We start from the raw sequence: 19,707 nt of genomic DNA, 5'->3' as shown, positions 1-19,707 counted from the left end.
TACATTGTTGTATTTATACAGGCGAGGTAATGGTCTGTCTGTCTTGACACGCCGGGGATATGTGTCACGTCAGGGCAGAGCCGTGCTCTCTGCCGGCTCTGGATTCGGATCTTGAACGACATTGGTGGACATGGCCGGGTTGCTGGTGCCGCTGCTGCCCGAAGGGTTGGATTGAGGGGCGCTTGACTTGTATGTGCACTCCCGCTATTGTCTCTACTCACGCCCAACTTCGTCACAATGTCAGGGCGGCCACCGCGTCATTCCCGGGCATGTCATTTTTTTTTTGAACTGCAAATGTAAGTTAAACCTAACGTCGATGTCGGGGTCTCCATATTCTGTCCTTGCACCTTGCCAGATCCTGCTGTTCTTAGAAAACTTCAATTTTCGCATACAGGCGTGGTTGCAGCGGCCGTGAAACACCGCGCTGTATTCTCGAAACGAGATGTTTCGAATAAACTAGCCAGAAGCATTGAGTCTTTTCTTAGTTCTGTTTGGCCTATTTTCTGAACCATCGACACAGAACACTGCGGCAGAGGCAACGATGCTGCACTGAAACTTTCCGCTCCGACAATATGGGCTAGTGCACCCCTATCATGCCTATCATCATGTGAAAGAAGACCACGCATTCATTCCCTCCCACCACCGGCCGGCCGGCCGCCCGGTAGATGTCGTGGCGCGCGGTGCCGATAAGGCGCCTCCGCCCGCGCGCGGCAGCGAATTCTCGCCCTTATTGACACCGGCCGGCCGCCGGGCGTAACATCCTCCTCTTCAAGCCGTTTGGGGAGCATGAAGCAGTCAATATTTTTCGGAAAAAAGGGCATCGTTGGACTCAGAAAAGACTACCTCACCACACGAACCATGAGCCCGTATACTTTTCCAAAATTCGGTTTTTTTGAACAACCCTACTCTCCATGCCTGTCCCTTACCGTGTTTATCTCATTGCCCCGCGCCGGCGCTGCCCGGGCAGGGCTCCAGGTTGCACGCCCTTCGGGTCAGAGGTCGTGCCCCACACCCGTCCGTGGGCTGAGCCGTGATCAGACTGATACAGACGGCCGAGCGGCGGCTGTACCCGCCGCCACACGGGCGACTGCACGGCTGCCACTCACCTGAAAACAGAGCAGGATGGGCGCATATTGATTAATAATCGATTAAGTTAGTGAGAATAAAGAATCGCATTCAGAATTGTTGTTGGGATACTGAATTTACTGGCTAACATCTGTACAGGCGATTCGTCAAAAGCCGGACCGGCAGCAGTTAAGTATCAAAAGTGATAAAGATCGGCGATGAATGAGTAATATTAACCCGCGACCGCCTGGGGGGGGGGGGGGTTCGGATCCGACCCCCCCCCCCTCCGTTTTTCTTAAATAACTCAAGAACCGCCAACGCCATCAACTTGAAACTTGGCATACCTTCTCCCCCATCAATTTGACGTGTTCTGTGCAATTTTTAAGAAAAAATTTTCTTTCTTTTTTAAATATATCGATTTTAGTGATGTAACTACATGGCGTTTTTAGTCAAAAAGTGGTAAATGTTTAAAAAATCGCCAAAAATCAGGGTTTAAAGCAAATTGCAAATTAAGGACATGAATAGACGCAGCTCAACGAGTTCTTTAAAATGGCTATCTCGGATTTTCCATAAAATGCGTTTTTCATCCCTAAAAATTCAAAAAACTACATTTTTTGGAAAACAGCTAATAAAATCCAAAATTTTGAGAATTTCCAAAAAAACCGGAATATATGTTATAGAGCTCTATTAGAACATTAGATGTCCCAAATTTCAACTTTCTATCTTGATTTTTGACCCCCAAAAAGTAAAAAATAGCTTGCATAGGGCATGGTGACGTCATAAGCATTTTCGTGAATTAGAGGCACTTCTGAACATCGCATGTGAAAACAAATGACACTACTAGGTTCCTGGGACAAAGCTCGACTAGAAAATTGCATTTTTATGTCAAAAATAAAAAGTTGAAAAATTGACATTTTTTCTCAGCCCTCGTTTAGTTATGTATGGTATAAACGATTTTTTTATGCTTTCAATGCACACTTATCACCAGCACAGTGACTTGGGGTCACATATACCCATTACCATCGGATTCGGCGTGAAAAATAAGCCATAAAACATGTGTCGCACGCCCATGTAGCAGAAAGTGAAAACCGTGACCTTTCGTGACCTGACCTGACCTTGACCCGTACTTAGTATGACCCCTATACGCACATGGTACCTTCACTAGGCCTTTGAGGTCATTTTTGGTGAGTTTCGAGCAGCAGCTATCGATTCCGCTGTCCGTAAGCCTAATCATGCAAAACCCCAGAATTTGACCTTTGACCTGACCTTGACCCGAAAGTTGACCTCAATCTTAAAATCTTAAGAGTGCTTTGGGAAGGTCTCGTAGAGACCTTTCGAACGCCGCCTCGCGAGGCTCGATGCGACCATTGGTTCTCGAGATAACAGGGGGGGTCGGATCCGACCCCCCCCCCCCCCCAGGCTGTCGTGGGTACGGAAATAGCCCAGGCGGTGCCGGGTTAAAAAAATACCCCGGCCCGTTCTAGGCCATTTCTAAGTGAATGCTAAAAATTTGCCGCCGTTTGTCGAGCTAGCAAATGGAGGATGTCGGATACGTCACCGTAACCGCTCGAAACATATCGAAACTCATCATTAAGTCCTGCTGGCTGGGATCCTAAACGAGACACCATGTCAATGCGTTGGCGTCCCCCTGTCACATCAGTTCGTCAGCATTTGATAGATGGATATTGGATGATGTTGAGGAGGTCCAGTAAGCACTTCCCTGATATCAAAGCAGAATTTCCAGCAGATGATGGGTAAATCATTGACCACTACTCCAGTTTTTACTTTACTGAGCAAACAATCAGCGAAGCTGACCGAAACTCATTAAATCAACTGGACGTCAGCACGCATTCATTGACCTCTTTGCTCCCTTCACGCTCCTATCCAAGGAAGCAATTTCTCATCGCTTAGTCGTCAGGGAGCGGCATACCTTCTATACAGCGCCCGCCACAGCCTCAGACGGTAGTAACCTCGCGCTAATCGTTAGGGAGAGTGCCGATCACAGCCTTTGACCGGGTCTCACGGTGTCGATAGGGGTCGCCCGGGGGTGTAATATCCGGTGGAGCCTACAAAAGGAGACTAACAGAGCGGCGACCCAGGTCAAACACAGCTGCCACAGCGACCCGGCGGGACTGGCTGCACACTGCACAGACCCAGAGTGGTTGACCCGGGCAGACCCAATGACTGACCCGAACTGACCCAGTGGCTGACCCAGTGACTGACCAAATGACTGATGCGAACTGACCTGACAGACCCGAACTGACCTGACTGACCCGAACTGACCTCCTGACTGACCCGAACTGATCCAGTGACTGACCCAGCTGGCCCAGTGGCTGACCGTAAGTGACCAAAACTGACCCAATGACTGGCCCGAAGTGACCTAGTGACTGACCCCAACTGACCCAATCATCGACCCGAACTGACCGGCAAAGCTTAAGTGGGTGGGAGCCGAAGGTGGGTAGAAGTCGAAAGGTAGGAGTCGGAACAGCCGCACTGTGGGTAAGAGCCGTATGTGGGTAGGTATCGGAACAGTCACGCCGGAGCGCCCGCAGAACAAAGCCGGTCGAACGGCGGAACGCACGCTCGCGGAAGCATCCGCTATAAATTCATCGCATACGATCTGATAATGAAATAGACAGCCTCGGATACTAGCATCGCTCCGTCGCCTCTCCGCGGCACAATTTGCACGGCGCGCCGCTCTCGTCATTACACGGCTCGGCTCTCTCGGTGCCGGCTCTGGCCGTCGACGCCGCGTGTATCTTTGTCTCGGCTCGGGGCGCGATGCGTCGAACGTCGCATTCGGCGCACTAACGAGGGCTGCTGATCCAATCAGGCCGCCGCAGACTGGCATTACACGGCGCGGGCCGACGGCGGTCGGCGGCGCCCTATCGACAGCTGACGCCGGCGCCCCGTGACACCGGTGGTTGACCCGGCGCCCCGTGACCCGGCGCCCCCGGTCGGCGCCCCGTGACACCGGTGTTTGACACGGCACCCCCACTCGGCGCCCCGTGACCCGGCGCGCCCGGCCGGCGCCCATATATCACGGCGCCCGGCGACACTCGTGCCGACAGCTGCTGACCGTCGACGTCATGGAACAATGACGAATGGCCGGCCGGGCCCACCGAGCCGAGCGCGATCTATTGTCGCTCGGTCGTGTAATTGGTTAGCTCTGAACCGGGCTGCTCCTGTCATGGCTGGGACCTGTTAACGTCCCATTGAACAAATCGGAAACAGAACTATTAATTTGTCAAAACAGACAGCGTATCGGTTCCTGTCCAGAAATCTGTACCACAAGCCCGAGCTATGAACCTAAAATTCACAGCACTGTCACCAGTTCACCTCATGTAGCTAACTTTCGACATTACTGGAGCATGAAGGAGGTGACATAAAGACAAGAGGATGCACAATGGCGATAATTAGTTACTCACCAAGCTGCCAATGTGCACAGGGTCCTTCCCAGCAGGGTTTTGAGTCGGCAGGCCGGTGGTTCAGGTCACATCGGCTCGGCTCAGGGCAGCTGACCTGTCGGGTGACCTTTCCAGCGCCACAGGAGACCGAGCAGGGCGCCCAGGAGGCCACCTGCCACTCCAGGCACGGCTGAGAAAGGCACCAAACACAGGGGTGTCGGCTGGACGCACGGGAAAGTACCCCGTGGGGAATCGGCGTGGCGTCACAGTGGAAGAAATGAGCTGGGGCGAGGGAGACAGTCGAATGCTCTGGAGCAGGACGCAGCTCTGAAATGAACAGTGGCTAAAATAAAATGGTCGTTAGAGGGACCGCAAAAAAATGCGAGATTTCCTTCAGTTTGTTTTGCAGTCTGTTCCCTGGAAATCACTAGACAGTGGGTATACAGGGTGTCCGGATAGTTCTGGCGCTTTTCAACATTTTCTAAAACAAATGCCATTGGTTCATAGATACTAATCAATGGATCAAAACAATGACCAGGGACACCAAGCCACATGCTTCCGCTACGTGCTCATTCAATGTAACCATCGCCGGCGCCGACGACGGCCTCGACGTAGGGGAGGAAGCGTCTGCGGGTTTTGACGATGCGGGGCATTTCCAGGTCCTCCCATGCTGTCATGATGCGAGTCTTCAGCGACTCCAGGTTGGGGTGAGAAATGGCCTAGATCCTGTTCTACAAAACGCGTAGCACGCCTTAGTCGAGCGGGTCAGGTTAGGAGAATAAGGCGGCCTGATCTCATTTCGCCACGGTGATCTGGCCCGGCAAGCTCCTCTGTCAGTTTAGCTTGAATGGCAGCGGCGTTGTTGGAGGGTGCTCTGTGCTGTTGAAATGCGAAGTGACCCTTAGGGCATGTCGTCTTGACCCTTGGGTTGATGTGGCTGTCCAGGAACCCCTCGTGGGCCAGCCTGTTATTCATTTATTCGACATTGACGAAGATGATGGGACATTTTTGTCCATCAGACCCCCGCACTTTCTTCGATTGCCGCGCTGAAATGCTGCTCCGTTCCCATATCGCGTTCGAAACGGTCTGAGGATATTTTCTAAGGAATTCCCGAGTCGAAATAAACCTTTACCTGCTAAACCATTCATCGAAAAACGCCGCATCGCGCTGCAGCTCGAGTCTCGTTCAAGTCGCACCCGGCCGCCGCGCGCAGGCATTCAGCGACAAGGCGCATCTTCGCCCATCTACCCATCACTGAAAACGATTTCAAGGTCATATTTACACGACCTCTGGCTGAGCAATCAACGAGGGGTCATGTCTGTGATGATTGGCTGAATGTCCAATAATCACAGCGCGCGTTACACGGCGTCCAAAAGAAGCGCCAGGACTTTCCGGACACCCTGTACCTCAAGGTAATTTTTATTCAACGAAACAATGCCTCCGGATAGTCTCGCCTACCCCAGTCAGGTGCATTTTACAGAAAGAGCCAACTTTGTAATGAATGCAAGGAGATTAAATCGGGGAGCAGTCACCAGCCGAACTCAACAAGACAAGCTTCGTCTAAGTTTGTTCCGGTTCGCAATACTTCGATCACAGAGTTTAAAAAAGAGAATCACTGCTTCTGAGAAATCTCTGACAGCCATCGAAGAAATGCTAAACCGGCTCACGTATCTGGGCGGTTATTAACATTTTTCGAAAGCAGCTTCAAACAAGACAAAAAAGTAAAAAAAAAACACGTCCCACGTCATTATTTAGTTTACATTTTCCTCAGATAACTTAAGTGATTCAAGCGACTCCGACCTTTGAGCTGGAGGTGGTGAGTTTACCTGTGTACATTCTGCGTACATGTCTGGAATGGGAAGAGAGCACCGGGACAGCTCGACGCTGGTCTTGTGTGCGGCGTCGACGCACTGAACCGTTCGACTCTTCTGGCCCGCTCCGCACACCGAATTACACTGGAACGAAAACGGAACTGGTCAAGGCTAAGTGGCTGCAGCTATGGTATTTATACATTTGTATTATTGCCAGTTGTAATATACGTAACTCGTGCACAAAGACACATGAAATGTCACATCAATATACAACTGTTAAAATAACATGTTTTTTATCGGACGAGCGTGGGAATCAAGCAATGTTAGGAACATAATGGGTAGAAGTGAACGCCGAATTAAACCTTTTGACAGTTGTGCCATCTTTTGCCAGTTATAACCAATAGGTTTTGTGTGGTGTTCATATGACACTACAAGCTATTCAGCAAGCTCGGGTACCCCCGCTGCACAATTCTCTCCCAGGGAACGAATTCCAGCAGTGCCGCGCCGAACCTGCACGTCAGCGCACCTCAGCCTGTGGCACGCCCGCGACACAGCGATTCGATTAGTGGCCCTGCTGTCTGCCGGCTGCCTTTGTATCGCCTGCAGCTATTGGCACAGCAACACGCGCTTTTACCGGTACCCATTCCGCCCCGAGCACCAGCGAGCCGGGAGTGGGTGACTGGGCGACTATACCAAGCTCTGATGGAAGCGGCGGAGCTGCGTCCACCTATCGCGGCCTCGGCGCCGGTATTTGTTCCGTCAGAGTGTTTTGGAGGTCGCCAAACAGCGCGTCTTCGATCGCCGGTCGTGTCGCATTAGCGTTCTCCAGTCACAACAGGCCAGAAGTCTCTGATCCTCGATGGCGGGCGGATCGGAGCGGCAGACATCTCTCATCAGCGAGCGCCGAGGAATGCTTTTGTTCTGTGCGAGTATTGCCGCTGAGGAATCTGATCCGTTTCAAGTGGGTTTTAATATATCAGACTAGCCTTACATTGTGCATTGTGAAAATTGCAGAAGATCAATGGCTAAAATTATGAATATAATCAAGCGCAAAAGAGCTTCCATTGACGTTAAACATTTTTGACGAAATTTGAGATGCTCTGTACCTGGGCTCATCTCCTAGCCTGTAGGTGAACCTCAGCCCGTGATGTTACATTATTGCACGGCACTTAGTAAGATTCGGCCCATGATTCAGAATAGATAAGAGTAGGCATTTAAAAGCAGCGCCTCAGTCTCGGAGTAGATGGGTACGACCAAGGTACGACCATCTCAGCCGGCCGCTGCCGTACAGTCATCACTCAGTTAGTCGTTTTGAATAACGTCTCCAAAGTCATATAAGCATTTTTGCGAAGCTGTGACTTGTCACCTTTCGCTTGGTCTTCACTTCATCCCTCCATCCATCCTAAATACTACCTGTCCCTCCCACTCCTCACCATTCCCTGCACTCTCTCCCCTCTCCACCCTCTCTCACCCCTCGTCCCTCTGCCCTCTCCTCACCTCTCCCCAGTCTCCGAGGCGCCACGTGTAGTTGCCCGGCGGCCCCCCGTCCAGCGGCCCGGTCGGCAGGGCGTTCTGCAAGCGCGCCATCAGCCGCGCGGCGTCCCGGCCGCGGTGCGCCGAGACTGCCGGCGGCGCCTCCTCCTCGGCCGTCTCCTCGCTGTCGATCTCGTCACGCTCCAGCAGGGTGAGAGAGGGCGCGTCGCGGGCGGCGCCGTGCGGCCGCCGCCGTTTGTGGTGGAACCGGTGCCGTCTCCGACACCGCGCAGCGCTGCACGAGTGACTGGAGGACGGTTTGCGCGCGGCACCGCAGCCGTCCGGTACCGGGCACCAGACGAGCCGCGTGCGGCGGCACGAGTCACCGCCCGAGCACTTCTGTAATCATGACACGGGACACGGAGGCACGGAATTAACGGCGGCACGGACCGGGAGACACGGGGTCAGAGGCGGCGCGGACCGTGAGACACGGGGTCAGAGGCGGCTAAACCGGTGGAAGTCAAATTGAGACAGACTCACAGCTCACAGCTCAAACATTTGAGCTTCACTCAAACCTCAACTGTTTTTAAATTAGTTACCTATATGCGAAGTTGATTTAACTTGAAAGTTGACAAACATGATGAAATGAGTCGAAACGTATATATGATGGGCATTAGTCCCATTGTGACATATGGCACATTTGCAGTTGTCGAGATGCCACATATCATCATTTTGCTGCATTTCCAAGAACAATATATCTCCGAACGACCACGAACACAGCAAATATGTTTCGACAGCCTTTTATTGCTGGCAGTGAGGGCTTGGAATCCAGTGGGGAGCATAGCATTTCCTTGCGGGATATTGTTTTCACAGAAAATTAATGAGATCGATGCATTCAATATGTGGTGCGGCATATGTAAAACTATCTTCAATCCGAAATGGCATTAAACGTCGGCTGAATATATTGCAAACTTATACCATAGATGACATAATACAATCTCATCCATGCTTATACTAAAATGAATAAATGTGTACCCTCAATAAAAAGAAGGTGATCCTGCTATCAGCACTATCCCGTAATAACACTCCATATAAAAATAATTGATACGATATTGTTGATATATAGTTGGCTGGTCCTATTCACCTAAAAACAGAATACACGACGCCAGTTCGAGTCGTTATCCCACAGAAGGTGCCGCGGCATTTGGATTACAGAAACCAAAAGAAACTCATTCTTTTGCAACCAAACAAACAGCCATTCCGAAAACATACATCACAGCACCCTTATACAGTCATTCTCTCCGCCTTCTGTCTTTCATCTCCCGCTCGTTTCGTTTGATCTCCCGTCCGTCTCCGGAGCAGACAAACGCATCACGGAAGAGCGGGCCGTGGCCGGTCGTGACGGACAGACGGTAATCTAATCCAGGCCGCGCGCCGCGCCCGGCAGCGCGGTAAATCAGCTCGATCAGCAGACCTCACGTCCGATGCTACCCCCGCCGACCGGACAGGTCATGGAGCATACATGGAACAAATAGGCGCCGATATCCATGATGTTTTATTGGGATGAAAACCTGGTATAACATATATTTTGCTACTACTTGCATATTTTCAATATAAAAATAAGCTTTCATGTACTTAACGAAGTGAGTTGGACCGTTTAGCTTTGGTGGCCAGCACGATTTAATGATATACTAGCATATAATAAGTTAACTCGTATAAAGCATATCTTAATAAGTTTAAATACGACGTAGTTATATTAGGTACATGAATGTAAAAATGGTGGCATGCATCTCGATCAACGCATTCTCATTATATGAGCGAGTCTTTTCCTACAAATGCTGCAGGACCGTGCGATATTTATAAGAAAAAAGTCGGTTGAAGCGACCGGCAGTTTGTGAATGGTCCTGCCATAATGGCGCGTTCCCAAGCCACCAAAACGGTCGACCCGCGGAACATAATCCGAATGCTCAGTTTTTTTTTTTTCGTGACCATTCAGACTGATAGCAATAAAAATGGTTGGGGAATAAAGATACGAATGGTAAGAGGGAAACCCAACTGAAAAGGGCGTACTTTAAAGAGCAGAATCAAAAATTGTATTAGCACGCACCCACTCAGCTTTCCTAGCAATGTAAGAGCCTTTCATGTTATACTGCACCGCAGAACACCAAAGCACTGCGGCACAGCATACACCCCAGTGAAACCGCCGCGGTTGTGGCCGTCAGAAGCGGGTTCAAGTCCGAGTGGAATGGAACTCTGATCGCAACACATTGATTACCTCGGTATTTTAGCCTCAACTATAGCTAATTATGCTGAAAACCGAGCTCCCGGCGCTGACAATGCGGATTCGAAACGCATCAGCGATCGACCTATGAGCGCTGATAACTAACGACAGAGATGGTATGTAGTTGGAGTCAGTGGTCACAGTTATCTACTACTATTCGTAAGTTTGTCGGTAAAGCGGTTTGATTTTAACTATGCTAGGCTCGGTTTACTTTACCTTACACATTTATTAAGCAATCATAATCTCATTTCTAATCCGGGTGGATACTGCTCGGCAATTCAGGAGCAACAGGTTCTGATAAGTAACCATTCAGGACGTCATTTAAGATATAATATCATGAAGGTGGCTCCGGACTCCCTGCTACCATTCACCTTTTCCGGCGCGCATTTTCAACTCCTCGCATTTTCAACTCATCACATGCATTCATATCTAGGATATCGGCTAGTCTGGACCATGGCCACTGGCCAGTTTCTCTTTTTACTTCTGCCGGCCAAGCATCTCACCATGCAACATCATCTGCCGACATCATCCATCTACCCCGTCCGCACCGCGTCCGTTCGTCCCCGAATCGCTGCGTCATTTGACCACCGGTCTGTCATTTCTGCGGCCATCTCAGCTCTGCGTGCTGTCCGGTCATCACTCACCTCCCTCCAGGGGCCGGTTTTCCACAGACAGTCGGCTGGCTCCTTCCTGCACGCCTCCTGGTCGCCGGGCCGCTCTCCCGGGTCGCACTCGTCGTTGCTGAGCGCTGTTGTTACTCCTTTGCCGGAGCGGACGCAGTGTACGGAGCGAGTGCGGTTCCCAGTGAGGCCGCACTCTGCCGGGCACGGCGACCACGGGCCCGTCCACCACCTGTGTGTGGGGGTACAGAGAACAGGTCAGGTCCCAGGGCGCAGTGAAGGGTCAGAGGGACAAGGGCACAAATAATGAGTTTCCAGGGCACAGTGCACGGCCAGAGGGCCCAGGGCGCAGGGCAGAGTCAGTTGTTGGGGCGCTTTAATAGCTAAGCGGTTAACGCGTCAGACGCCCCCACCGGAATAAGTGTTGATCGATCAACCATTACCTAGACCCAACTTCCTGCCAGTTCAGTTGTGATGTGAATTACAAAACCCAACAGGCTCTACGTCGATCAAAAGTATTTTCAATATCCACCTCTTACTTCATTATTATTTTTTTTTTTAATTACCATCAGCGTTTCAACAGAGTCCAAACTCCTTCATCCTACTAACACACCGGTATGTGGTCGGGGAATCTCTTGACAATGGGCTCGCCCACAGAGACACACATCTGCTTGTGGGTGGCAAACCACCCCAAGCTGCCTTATCACCACCCGTGCATTTCGACAGCTGCCGCTTATGAGCGGCCTGAGGCACCTTCCGGCGGTAGGAAAATTACGGCTGCTCCACACGGTAAACAGTCTCGGATTCCGCACCGAAGCCAGGGGCGCAAATCATCCAGAGATTCACAAAAATGAGCCAAAGCATTACCGTCCAACATTGTTATGCCGGAGGTGTAGGAAAATGGAAACGGTTTTTTATTATTTTATTATTATTATTTATTATTTATTATTTTTATTATTATTATTTTATTATTTATTATTTTATGATTATTTTTTCCTCAAATCGGACGATATACTCAATGTTCATTAATGAGTAGCTCCTATAACAACACGCTAAAAGAAACCAAACGTTAAAGTAAGCGTAGTTAGAACAGATCTTACCAAGGTAACTGGTAACTGCAGCTGAACTGACCTGGCCGGACAGTCGTGCTCGTTGCAGGCCTGGACGCGGTCGGGCGGCTTCTCCGATTTGCAGTAGATGTCCTCAACCCTGCCAGCCTCGTCCTCCATACACGCCGCCGAGGACCTCTGCCAAACGGAGCACAACGCGTCAAATAGCGAACGCTGTGTCCAATACAAGTACTATTTAGAGCCATTTCCTCCATACATGCCGCAGAAGACCTCCACGAAACGCCGCACAACGACAGCGAGCGCGGTGTCCAATGCCAAATCGAAATACGTAACACCTCCAGAGCTAACAGTAGGACACGCACCTAAAAACAGCTCGGCCATTACAAATAATCTGTCCAGTATTGTCACATGATAGTGAAAATTGTCACCCTATACCCAGACCGCCAGCCGTCTCCATCGTTCGACTGACCTGCTGTCCGCCGCCGCACGGTTTGGAGCACTCCTCCCAGTCCTGGTACCTCCAGGAGAACACCTGTGCGTCGGCGCCCTCATGTCCCGGTACCGTGTACTCGTACCGCACCCGAGTCACGCTCCCCTGCAGCAGTACCTGGCCGACCGGTACACCGGGACGTCAGGACTGGTGTGCCGTCAAAGCTATAGTAATGTGGGATACAATGTGACGTCGCAGGCAGGAGGGGAAAACGTTAACACCATACAGCCATCAACCCTGCAACGTGGTTGAAACAGCAAGGTTTGTAATTATGTGCAATATGCATCATACCTACACATGAAGCGACCCGGTACGGTACGGTATGGGCGGACAAGTGACATTCGATATCAGGCAACCCAATTTAAACCGTATTCATGATTTTCAACGCCATTGAATAGCGCAGAGCTTAAGTCACACGATTGGTTGGTAAGAGCTATGCAAAGACAATACAAAAGACAATTTTTGTGTTCCGTTCCACGATGGTTTTTATATGTGAAAGACTTCTATGGGACTTCTATGGGACACGTCGATAACTGATCACAGATTCATGCATTACTTCTTCTGCTCTGAGACCAAATTAACGTGCCTATTAAAAGTTTGAAAATGATAAGCTTCGAAGCACACGCTGAGCCTCCAAAGCCAGTGAAAATTGTGTTACTAATACGTCTAACAAAGCGAAGTAATCACGAAATCATCCCAACGCAAAATACGTCACATCAGACATGGGAGGGCGAAAATCCGGCTTTGAGGCTTTACGGAATTACCAGCGAAATTGCACCAAGGAATGCCTTCCCCCGAAACGGCGTTAGAAATGGGCTCTAATAAACGCTTTAGAATACATCAGATGTAATAAACGTCGGTAACAGCCTGCCCTAGGCCTTGGACTCCACGTGTAGACTCCCCGATTATCATATAACCCTGTAAGTCGTACCTTTTGATGTCAGCAAGCGGTCAAGGATCATCAGCCGACATTATGGCCTCTCCTCATAATCATAAATGATACACCATAGCACATTATCTGACAAATATGATACAATTATTGTACAAGCGAGACTAGTCCTCTGTTGACACTATTAGACCCACGTCCCGCTGAAGACTCACTCAGGGGCGCTTACCTTCAGCACCAGTGGTGATTTGAGAGGGCCCGGTATGGTGATTGTCTCGTTCTGTTCCTCTCTGGAGTAGAGGAGAGCCGAGCCAGCCACCGGATACTCACCGCTCCACTGAATCAGACTGCAACGATAAAGCGCAAACAGGCTGCAAAACACCGGCATCGTGCGACAAAGCAAACAATTCAACGGCGGGTGACGACTGACGCACGAATAGCTTATTGCATTCAGACGCAAAACGCTTCTCGGGTTCTTATTTCTGATAAAGGCTTTATTTTGTTGGATAAAATGTTGTGAAGTAGCTGGGAAGAATACACATTAAACCAAAACTAAGTAAGCGAAAATCGCGTTGACACCTTTTGCTTTCCGTGGTGTCACATTTTATAGCGCATGCATTAGTCACTGTGTTTTTTGGGAAAACAAATACCGGCAAAACAAATGTTAGCTACATCATGCCAGACAGCCAGGCTCAGTTCTACCAGCTCTACCAGCTCTACCTCTACCTACCCTTTAAACCGACCCAGCAACTGCATTGCGCCGCCCGGAAATCAATGTAGTCACCTCGCCCGTTTTCTGTGTGACCTCCGTCTGATGGCCCGCCAGAATGGACCCGAACCTTGTTTGACTTACGGCTGTGTCAATGACAAGTTTGCCAAATTTGGCGCGACTTTCACGCGGGCGAGTCGGGCCATGTTTACAATACGGAGCGGCTGTACGAGTGGGCGGCAGTATCAGCGTCGCTAAGCCTATCCCGCCACTATGGGCGCGCGGCTCATCCATCAGGGCTGCTTTTTGGCGTCTGAGGGCCGCCATGATCACCCGGATGTGAGCCGGGAGAGGCGAGGTGGCGACGGAGGATGGATCGGTGGGCCATGGAATTGGTGTTGGAGCACGAGCGAAAGGGCTCTTACATAGCTGGGGTATGGTAGCACCAAATGTTCAATATCGCAATGGATTAATGTAACTAATAAAGCAATCAAAGCAATTTCATTTCATAATCCTTCATGCCATCTACAAAAACAGACTTAATTAGTGACGTTGCTAAATGCGATGGCAAACGCGCCAACTTTGATTGGTAGCTTAAAACATAATCAATACCACATAAGATATACTTTACATCACTGAAAGCTTTATTTTACGATTGCATGTTGATTTAAAGATGACGCCGCTCCGCTATTTAATACAGCCGCTAAGCGGTGGCGGCTGTTTTTCTAGAATCGACGGATCGTCAGCACGCCTGCTGTAATTCAGAGAAGGCTGTTTTCAGTCATCGATAATAATAGGATACCAATGCACCACAGACGCCTTTAAAGGCGCTTTATTCTCCAGTTTAAGAGCCATTCGTCCGACCAAATCACATCGTGTCATAAGCCGCTGTCTATATTATCAAACGATAAACAATGCTCCACAACAGGGAGCAGCGTCGAGGTCATAGGGTCCATCGACACATCCAGGTGTCTTCAGAGCAGATGGCATTCGTTCCATACCACGAAACAACAAAAACACCAACAGTAAAAGGCAGCCATTGCCTTCAATTTAGCGCCATATCTGTGAGAAACCCTTTATGACGAGTGCCTGTTAAATCCTGCTGTAAATCCAAGCCATCAAACTCAAATCCCTGAACAGCTTTGATCGACACAAAATGGTCTTACCCAAAAGGATCTAAAGACTCGATTCTGGACACAAAGGAATCAAATACCGAGTGAGTGGGTCGTTCGTGACGTGAATTCCAAATATCAGATACAAATTCGTATCGCAAGCAAAGCTTACTTCGAAATACGTAATCTACTCAGCACTTTATCTTCTGCTACTAGCAATATGCAATGGCATGTTCCACGACGTGTTAATGTTGGGTTTCGTTACGTTAGGTTAGGTTAGGTAGGGATGGGTTCTTCACTTACATAAGTAAGCGCAGAGACTTAGGACTCACCCATTAGCGTTCAGTTCCCCTGGCTGGTCAGCGGTGCCCTCCTCAGCGTCCATCTCGCCACCCGTGCCGGTGTCACTGTCGCTGGCTCTGACGGTGCCGCTGACGGAAAGGAAGCTGCCCAGACCGGTACCCGCCAACTCCTCCATTCGAATATTTCGCGCCCCGACCGGCACGGCTGCCACCACGAAATAACCTGTGAAAATGGCGGACCGTTTTTCACGGCATTGAAAACATTAGTGAGGGTTACCACAGCGTTCGCTTAATTTCTTCCGTTACATTACAGTATTTATAACTTCAAATACTCGAGCCTTTCTGTTCTTAACACAAAGGAATCAACTACCAAGAGAGTGGGTCATTCGTAAGTGGGTCGGTCGAGCAATAACATTTATAGCTACGATACTCTGGCCTTCTTATATTTGATTTTATAATTGAATGAGTCATGAGTGCAAACTGCAAAGTAATATTTATATTAAGCGAAGTGTGAGAAAGACTATCACTTACAAAAAAAGCCAATGTGAGAAAATACTACTTTCCGAAACAAAAACAGCTTTTCATCCACCATGTTTGGTGCAGACTTTAATGACTTCGACCAAAGTTCGACCCTAAGCGTGCTTTGTCGGTCTGTTGACCATTCTACTATCATCACTCGCTGACATCGAAATTCGAAGCGGCGGGAAACTTCCTGCGTTGACTGCACTGTGTGCCATCTGAGCGTGTTTGTCTGCTCACCGTTGGTCGGCTGGTCGATCGTGAACGTATCACGAACCGTGTGACATAGGCTGCCGTTGCCGTGACATACGCCGCAGCGGTCGGCGCGAGCGTCCGAATCCAACACACCGTCACAGCCGATCACCTGCGCGACAGGGACGATAGACCGTCAGCAGGCGATCGAGACTGAGATTTTTGTTTTGTTTGTTTTGTTGGGTTGGGCCCTTTCGGTCGACAAGACCATTGCAGAGCCGGAAGGATGATAGGAATTAGGGGTAGACATTGGTCTGGGCAGGCACCCTAGTGAATCACCGGGGCTGAGCCCGTCCAGAGGACAGGCCACCCAGCCCCAAGGCACTCACTGCACCCGGCTACGGGGTGCGCTCCCTCGGGAGCAGCGGTGCCGCTCCAAGGGAGCAGCCCGCATGAGATAAAGTTGCCTGTCCAGCCCGGAAGGTGGTTACGGCGTGGAGGAGATGGATTTCTGTATCCTGAGGATAGAAGCACGGATAGGTGGAGACTGAGAGACTGCGAATCTGAGTCAGTCTGACAGATGCTGGTCGTCTGAGGCAGTGTGCAGCTAGAGACTAGTAACGTCGGTCAGTCTGACAGATACTGCCAGCATAACAGCCCGCAGAGATCCCGGACATTTATACTGTGTCCTGTGTGATTTGCTCGAATGCTATCGGTAAACAAGGATTTAAAAGTTTTCTTTTCTGGCTCTCGTCGAACATCCGTGTTCGACTCCTGCATTTACTGTCGAAATCCTTGTTCTCTGAATTGTTGTTTGAAATGGAATCATCAGTTACTTTTTTTCTAAAGAACCCATCAAAATTCAATTGAACTGGCAGTAGTAACAATAAAACGAGCTGAGATTGAAGCTCTCACAAAAACATCTCCAACGAAACTATAGTGTGGAGGGTTATCTTAATTGCGTAGTGTCCTTTGTATTTTTATTGAAGCTGGCTGACAACAGAACTCCATAACTTAAAAAGCGAAACCTTGGCAACGATTTCGAGACAATGAAAATTGAAGGTTTTTGGTACAAAGCTGTGCTGTCATGTAAATACCGAATATCGTCAATGCCTGCTTATTTCACAGGTCCTATTCCAGTAAGCCCCATATTCCGACCGATCATAAGCGAGGTTACCCCACAGACAGACAGACGGAGACGTACCCGGCATTTTCCGTTGATGCAGACGTCGGCGCTGCGCTGACACGGCGTTCCATCCACCACCGTGTCAGATAGGACGGCCGTGAAGTGGTGGCCCACAGGCTGACACATCAGCTGACACGGCAGCGCTATGGACACGGCACAGTGGTGTGAGCTGACAGGAATGGTCAGTGTAGGACTGTGGGTACGACACAGTGGTGTGAACTCACAGGAATGGTCAGTGTAGGACTGTGGGTACGACACAGTGGTGCGAGCTGACAGGAATGGTCAGTGCAAAGCTGTGGGTACGACACAGTGGTATCAACTCACAGGAATGGTCAGTGCAAAACTGTGGGTACGGCGCAGTCATGTGAACTCACGTGCAGTACTGTAGGCAAGGCACAGTGATGTGAGCTCGCGGTGCTGAATGGTCACGGTCTCAATCTGCACAGTCTCAGTGACGGGACACTCACAGTAACACAAACAGTCACATCGGAGTGACGCCAGATTGACATGTGTTTCACATGACATGCTGACGGGACAAAGCTACAAAGTAACCTCACAAGGCAGGGTAAAAGACGATAGAGTATTTATATTGTTCCATTTTGGCACCAAATACTCGTCACCTCAGACGGGTAGAAAGAATGAAAAGTTGGTGGAAAAGAACGCACCTGTATGTTCGTGAAACAAAGCAATAACAAGTCCAATTTTGAAACATCGTTTATTTCCAGAATGTCGAGTTTACTCTTGACACACCAAACAGGAAGTCATAAGCCACGCTGCAACAAAAGAAGAGGAGCTTCGGCTTGTGTAAGCTTATTAAATGGACACAAATGTTACAGCGCACACTAGCGCTCTAGCACATACAGCGCTGTCTGAAACGGCTCCAGTCCTCACTGCAATTGAATATCACCACACCGGTATTTATTGACTAATTTACCGCTCAATAAGGGATAAGATTCTCACTATTCCAGCGATGTTTACGAAAACAAGAGGCTAAAAGGAGATGCCGAGCCAAGGGCTTGCATTTTAAGTGTCAATTGTCTCTCCCTATTTCCTTCCACTAGACACAAATGGTCTATCGTATCGGATCCGCCTAACACCAATAGAAGTGTACTTAAGGAAATCATTTTACACACCTGCATTAGTCTAATACAGTGTTATCCATTCCGGCAAATTGTTCCGAAAGTTTCAAATGAGCCGATTGCCAAGGTCACAGCCCGCACCAAGCAGAGTGTTTTTGCACAATCCCGGAGCTCCAACGCCCTAAGGAAAAAAATCGAGTGTCCCGGAGAGTTTGGAAGCCAAAGTTATCCCGCGTACTTTGTTCGTCGTCTTTCAATTCCCTCCCTATACCTCCCGAGAAGTTCATCTGGCTGTGCTGAGTTTATATACATCCAGTCCTATGTTAGAACGTCTTCGTGTGAAGTTACTTACACTCGGTCTGATCTTAAAGCGTGTCCAAGTTTACTCCCTCGCACTCGGTGCCAGGTTGAAATATCTCAGAGTTTACACACTCACACTGAGGGTTAAAGCATCTCAGAGTTTACACACATTGCGTGGTTGCAGTACCTCCTAGTTTCCACACTCACTTTGGTCGTAGACGGGCATCCAGGTGTAATTACGGCCCTGGTAGGGCACCGTGTCGAACGCCGAGCACTGCTGGGCGCGGAACGACGCCCCCTCCTCAGAGCAGGGCTGTGGACAACAGGACGTCACCGTACCGTACCGTATGCCAAGCCCCGCATATTGCACCGTCAGAAATTAGCGCAATTGCCATTTGGGGTACCAAGGTGACAGGAAATCTGAACTTCGTGGTCATGAGGCTTGGATTTGAAATTCATCAGAACGATCAGCAAGGCGGAAGGGAGCCAATCATAACTGTGTGCTAGATCGGGACTTCCCAATGAAAAATAGAATAGCAGATTATGTATAGCATAGAGCAGACAAGGTTACAAGCTGTTCGCATTCTGATGAGCTAGCTTTTCTCATTGTCACAAACATTATATAAAGCTAGAATATACGGGGGGCCGCTGGCTATGCACCCACCTCAGTGGCACAGGTGCGGTAGCGCCGCCTCTCGCCGACGCAGTACTTTCCGCCGTTGGCGGGCACGGGTCGGTCGCAGTGGCGGGTGGAGCTCTGCAGGCCGGTTCCACAGGTCCGGCTGCAGGCGCTCCACTCCCCCCAGCCGCCCCAGCCGCCGTCCACGGCTCGCGGCCGGCTCTGCATCTCCACACACTCACCGGCTGAGCACCACTGAGATACAGGGACACAGTACAGTCACCACAGCGAGCACCACTGAGATACAGGGACACAGTACAGTCACCACACCGAGAACCAAGGTCGGCTCTGCATCTCCACACACTCACCGGCCGAACACCACTGCCAGCGGGGATACAGATGAGAAGAGATATAATAGACAAAATAAATAACAATAAAGATGAAACGCATTTGATTTCTACACGGTACCGTCAAATCCTCTGATCTCAGAAATTCGCTCTGCAAGTGATATGATTTCAATACTCAAAATTAAAAGTGTGTCGAATGCAGCAGAGGAAGTCTCAGAAAGTGGCATTACAAAAGTCAA

The 19,707-nt window shown here is 49.8% G+C and overlaps 1 protein-coding gene across 2 annotated transcripts in view; it reads right to left on the bottom strand.

The window, feature by feature from the left end:
- The window catches only part of LOC122363674 (A disintegrin and metalloproteinase with thrombospondin motifs 7-like), an 81,024-nt gene that overhangs the window by 9,161 nt on the left and 52,156 nt on the right, over positions 1-19,707 (bottom strand). The window contains exons 12-24 of one of the 2 annotated variants that reach the window (XR_006253405.1): positions 19,167-19,376; positions 18,710-18,815; positions 17,142-17,266; positions 15,986-16,109; positions 15,257-15,449; positions 13,333-13,450; positions 12,197-12,334; positions 11,789-11,904; positions 10,682-10,889; positions 7,781-8,155; positions 6,318-6,427; positions 4,494-4,662; positions 927-1,106 (exon numbers count right to left, since the gene is read on the bottom strand). Coding sequence is in view for 1 of the 2 variants with exons in the window: in XM_043333195.1 (XP_043189130.1) it covers positions 937-1,106; positions 4,494-4,662; positions 6,299-6,427; positions 7,781-8,155; positions 10,682-10,889; positions 11,789-11,904; positions 12,197-12,334; positions 13,333-13,450; positions 15,257-15,449; positions 15,986-16,109; positions 17,142-17,266; positions 18,710-18,815; positions 19,167-19,376 (2,181 nt within the window). In the remaining variant the exon portion in view is untranslated. Of the gene's footprint in view, positions 1-926; positions 1,107-4,493; positions 4,663-6,298; positions 6,428-7,780; positions 8,156-10,681; positions 10,890-11,788; positions 11,905-12,196; positions 12,335-13,332; positions 13,451-15,256; positions 15,450-15,985; positions 16,110-17,141; positions 17,267-18,709; positions 18,816-19,166; positions 19,377-19,707 lie in introns of both variants that reach the window. The other variant, XM_043333195.1, reaches the window with a different exon arrangement.

The sequence above is a fragment of the Amphibalanus amphitrite genome, unplaced genomic scaffold (assembly GCF_019059575.1).
Source record: "Amphibalanus amphitrite isolate SeventyFive unplaced genomic scaffold, NRLGWU_Aamphi_draft 000633F_arrow, whole genome shotgun sequence".
Classification (NCBI taxonomy): domain Eukaryota; kingdom Metazoa; phylum Arthropoda; class Thecostraca; order Balanomorpha; family Balanidae; genus Amphibalanus; species Amphibalanus amphitrite.
This window is presented reverse-complemented; position numbering and strand designations above follow the sequence as displayed.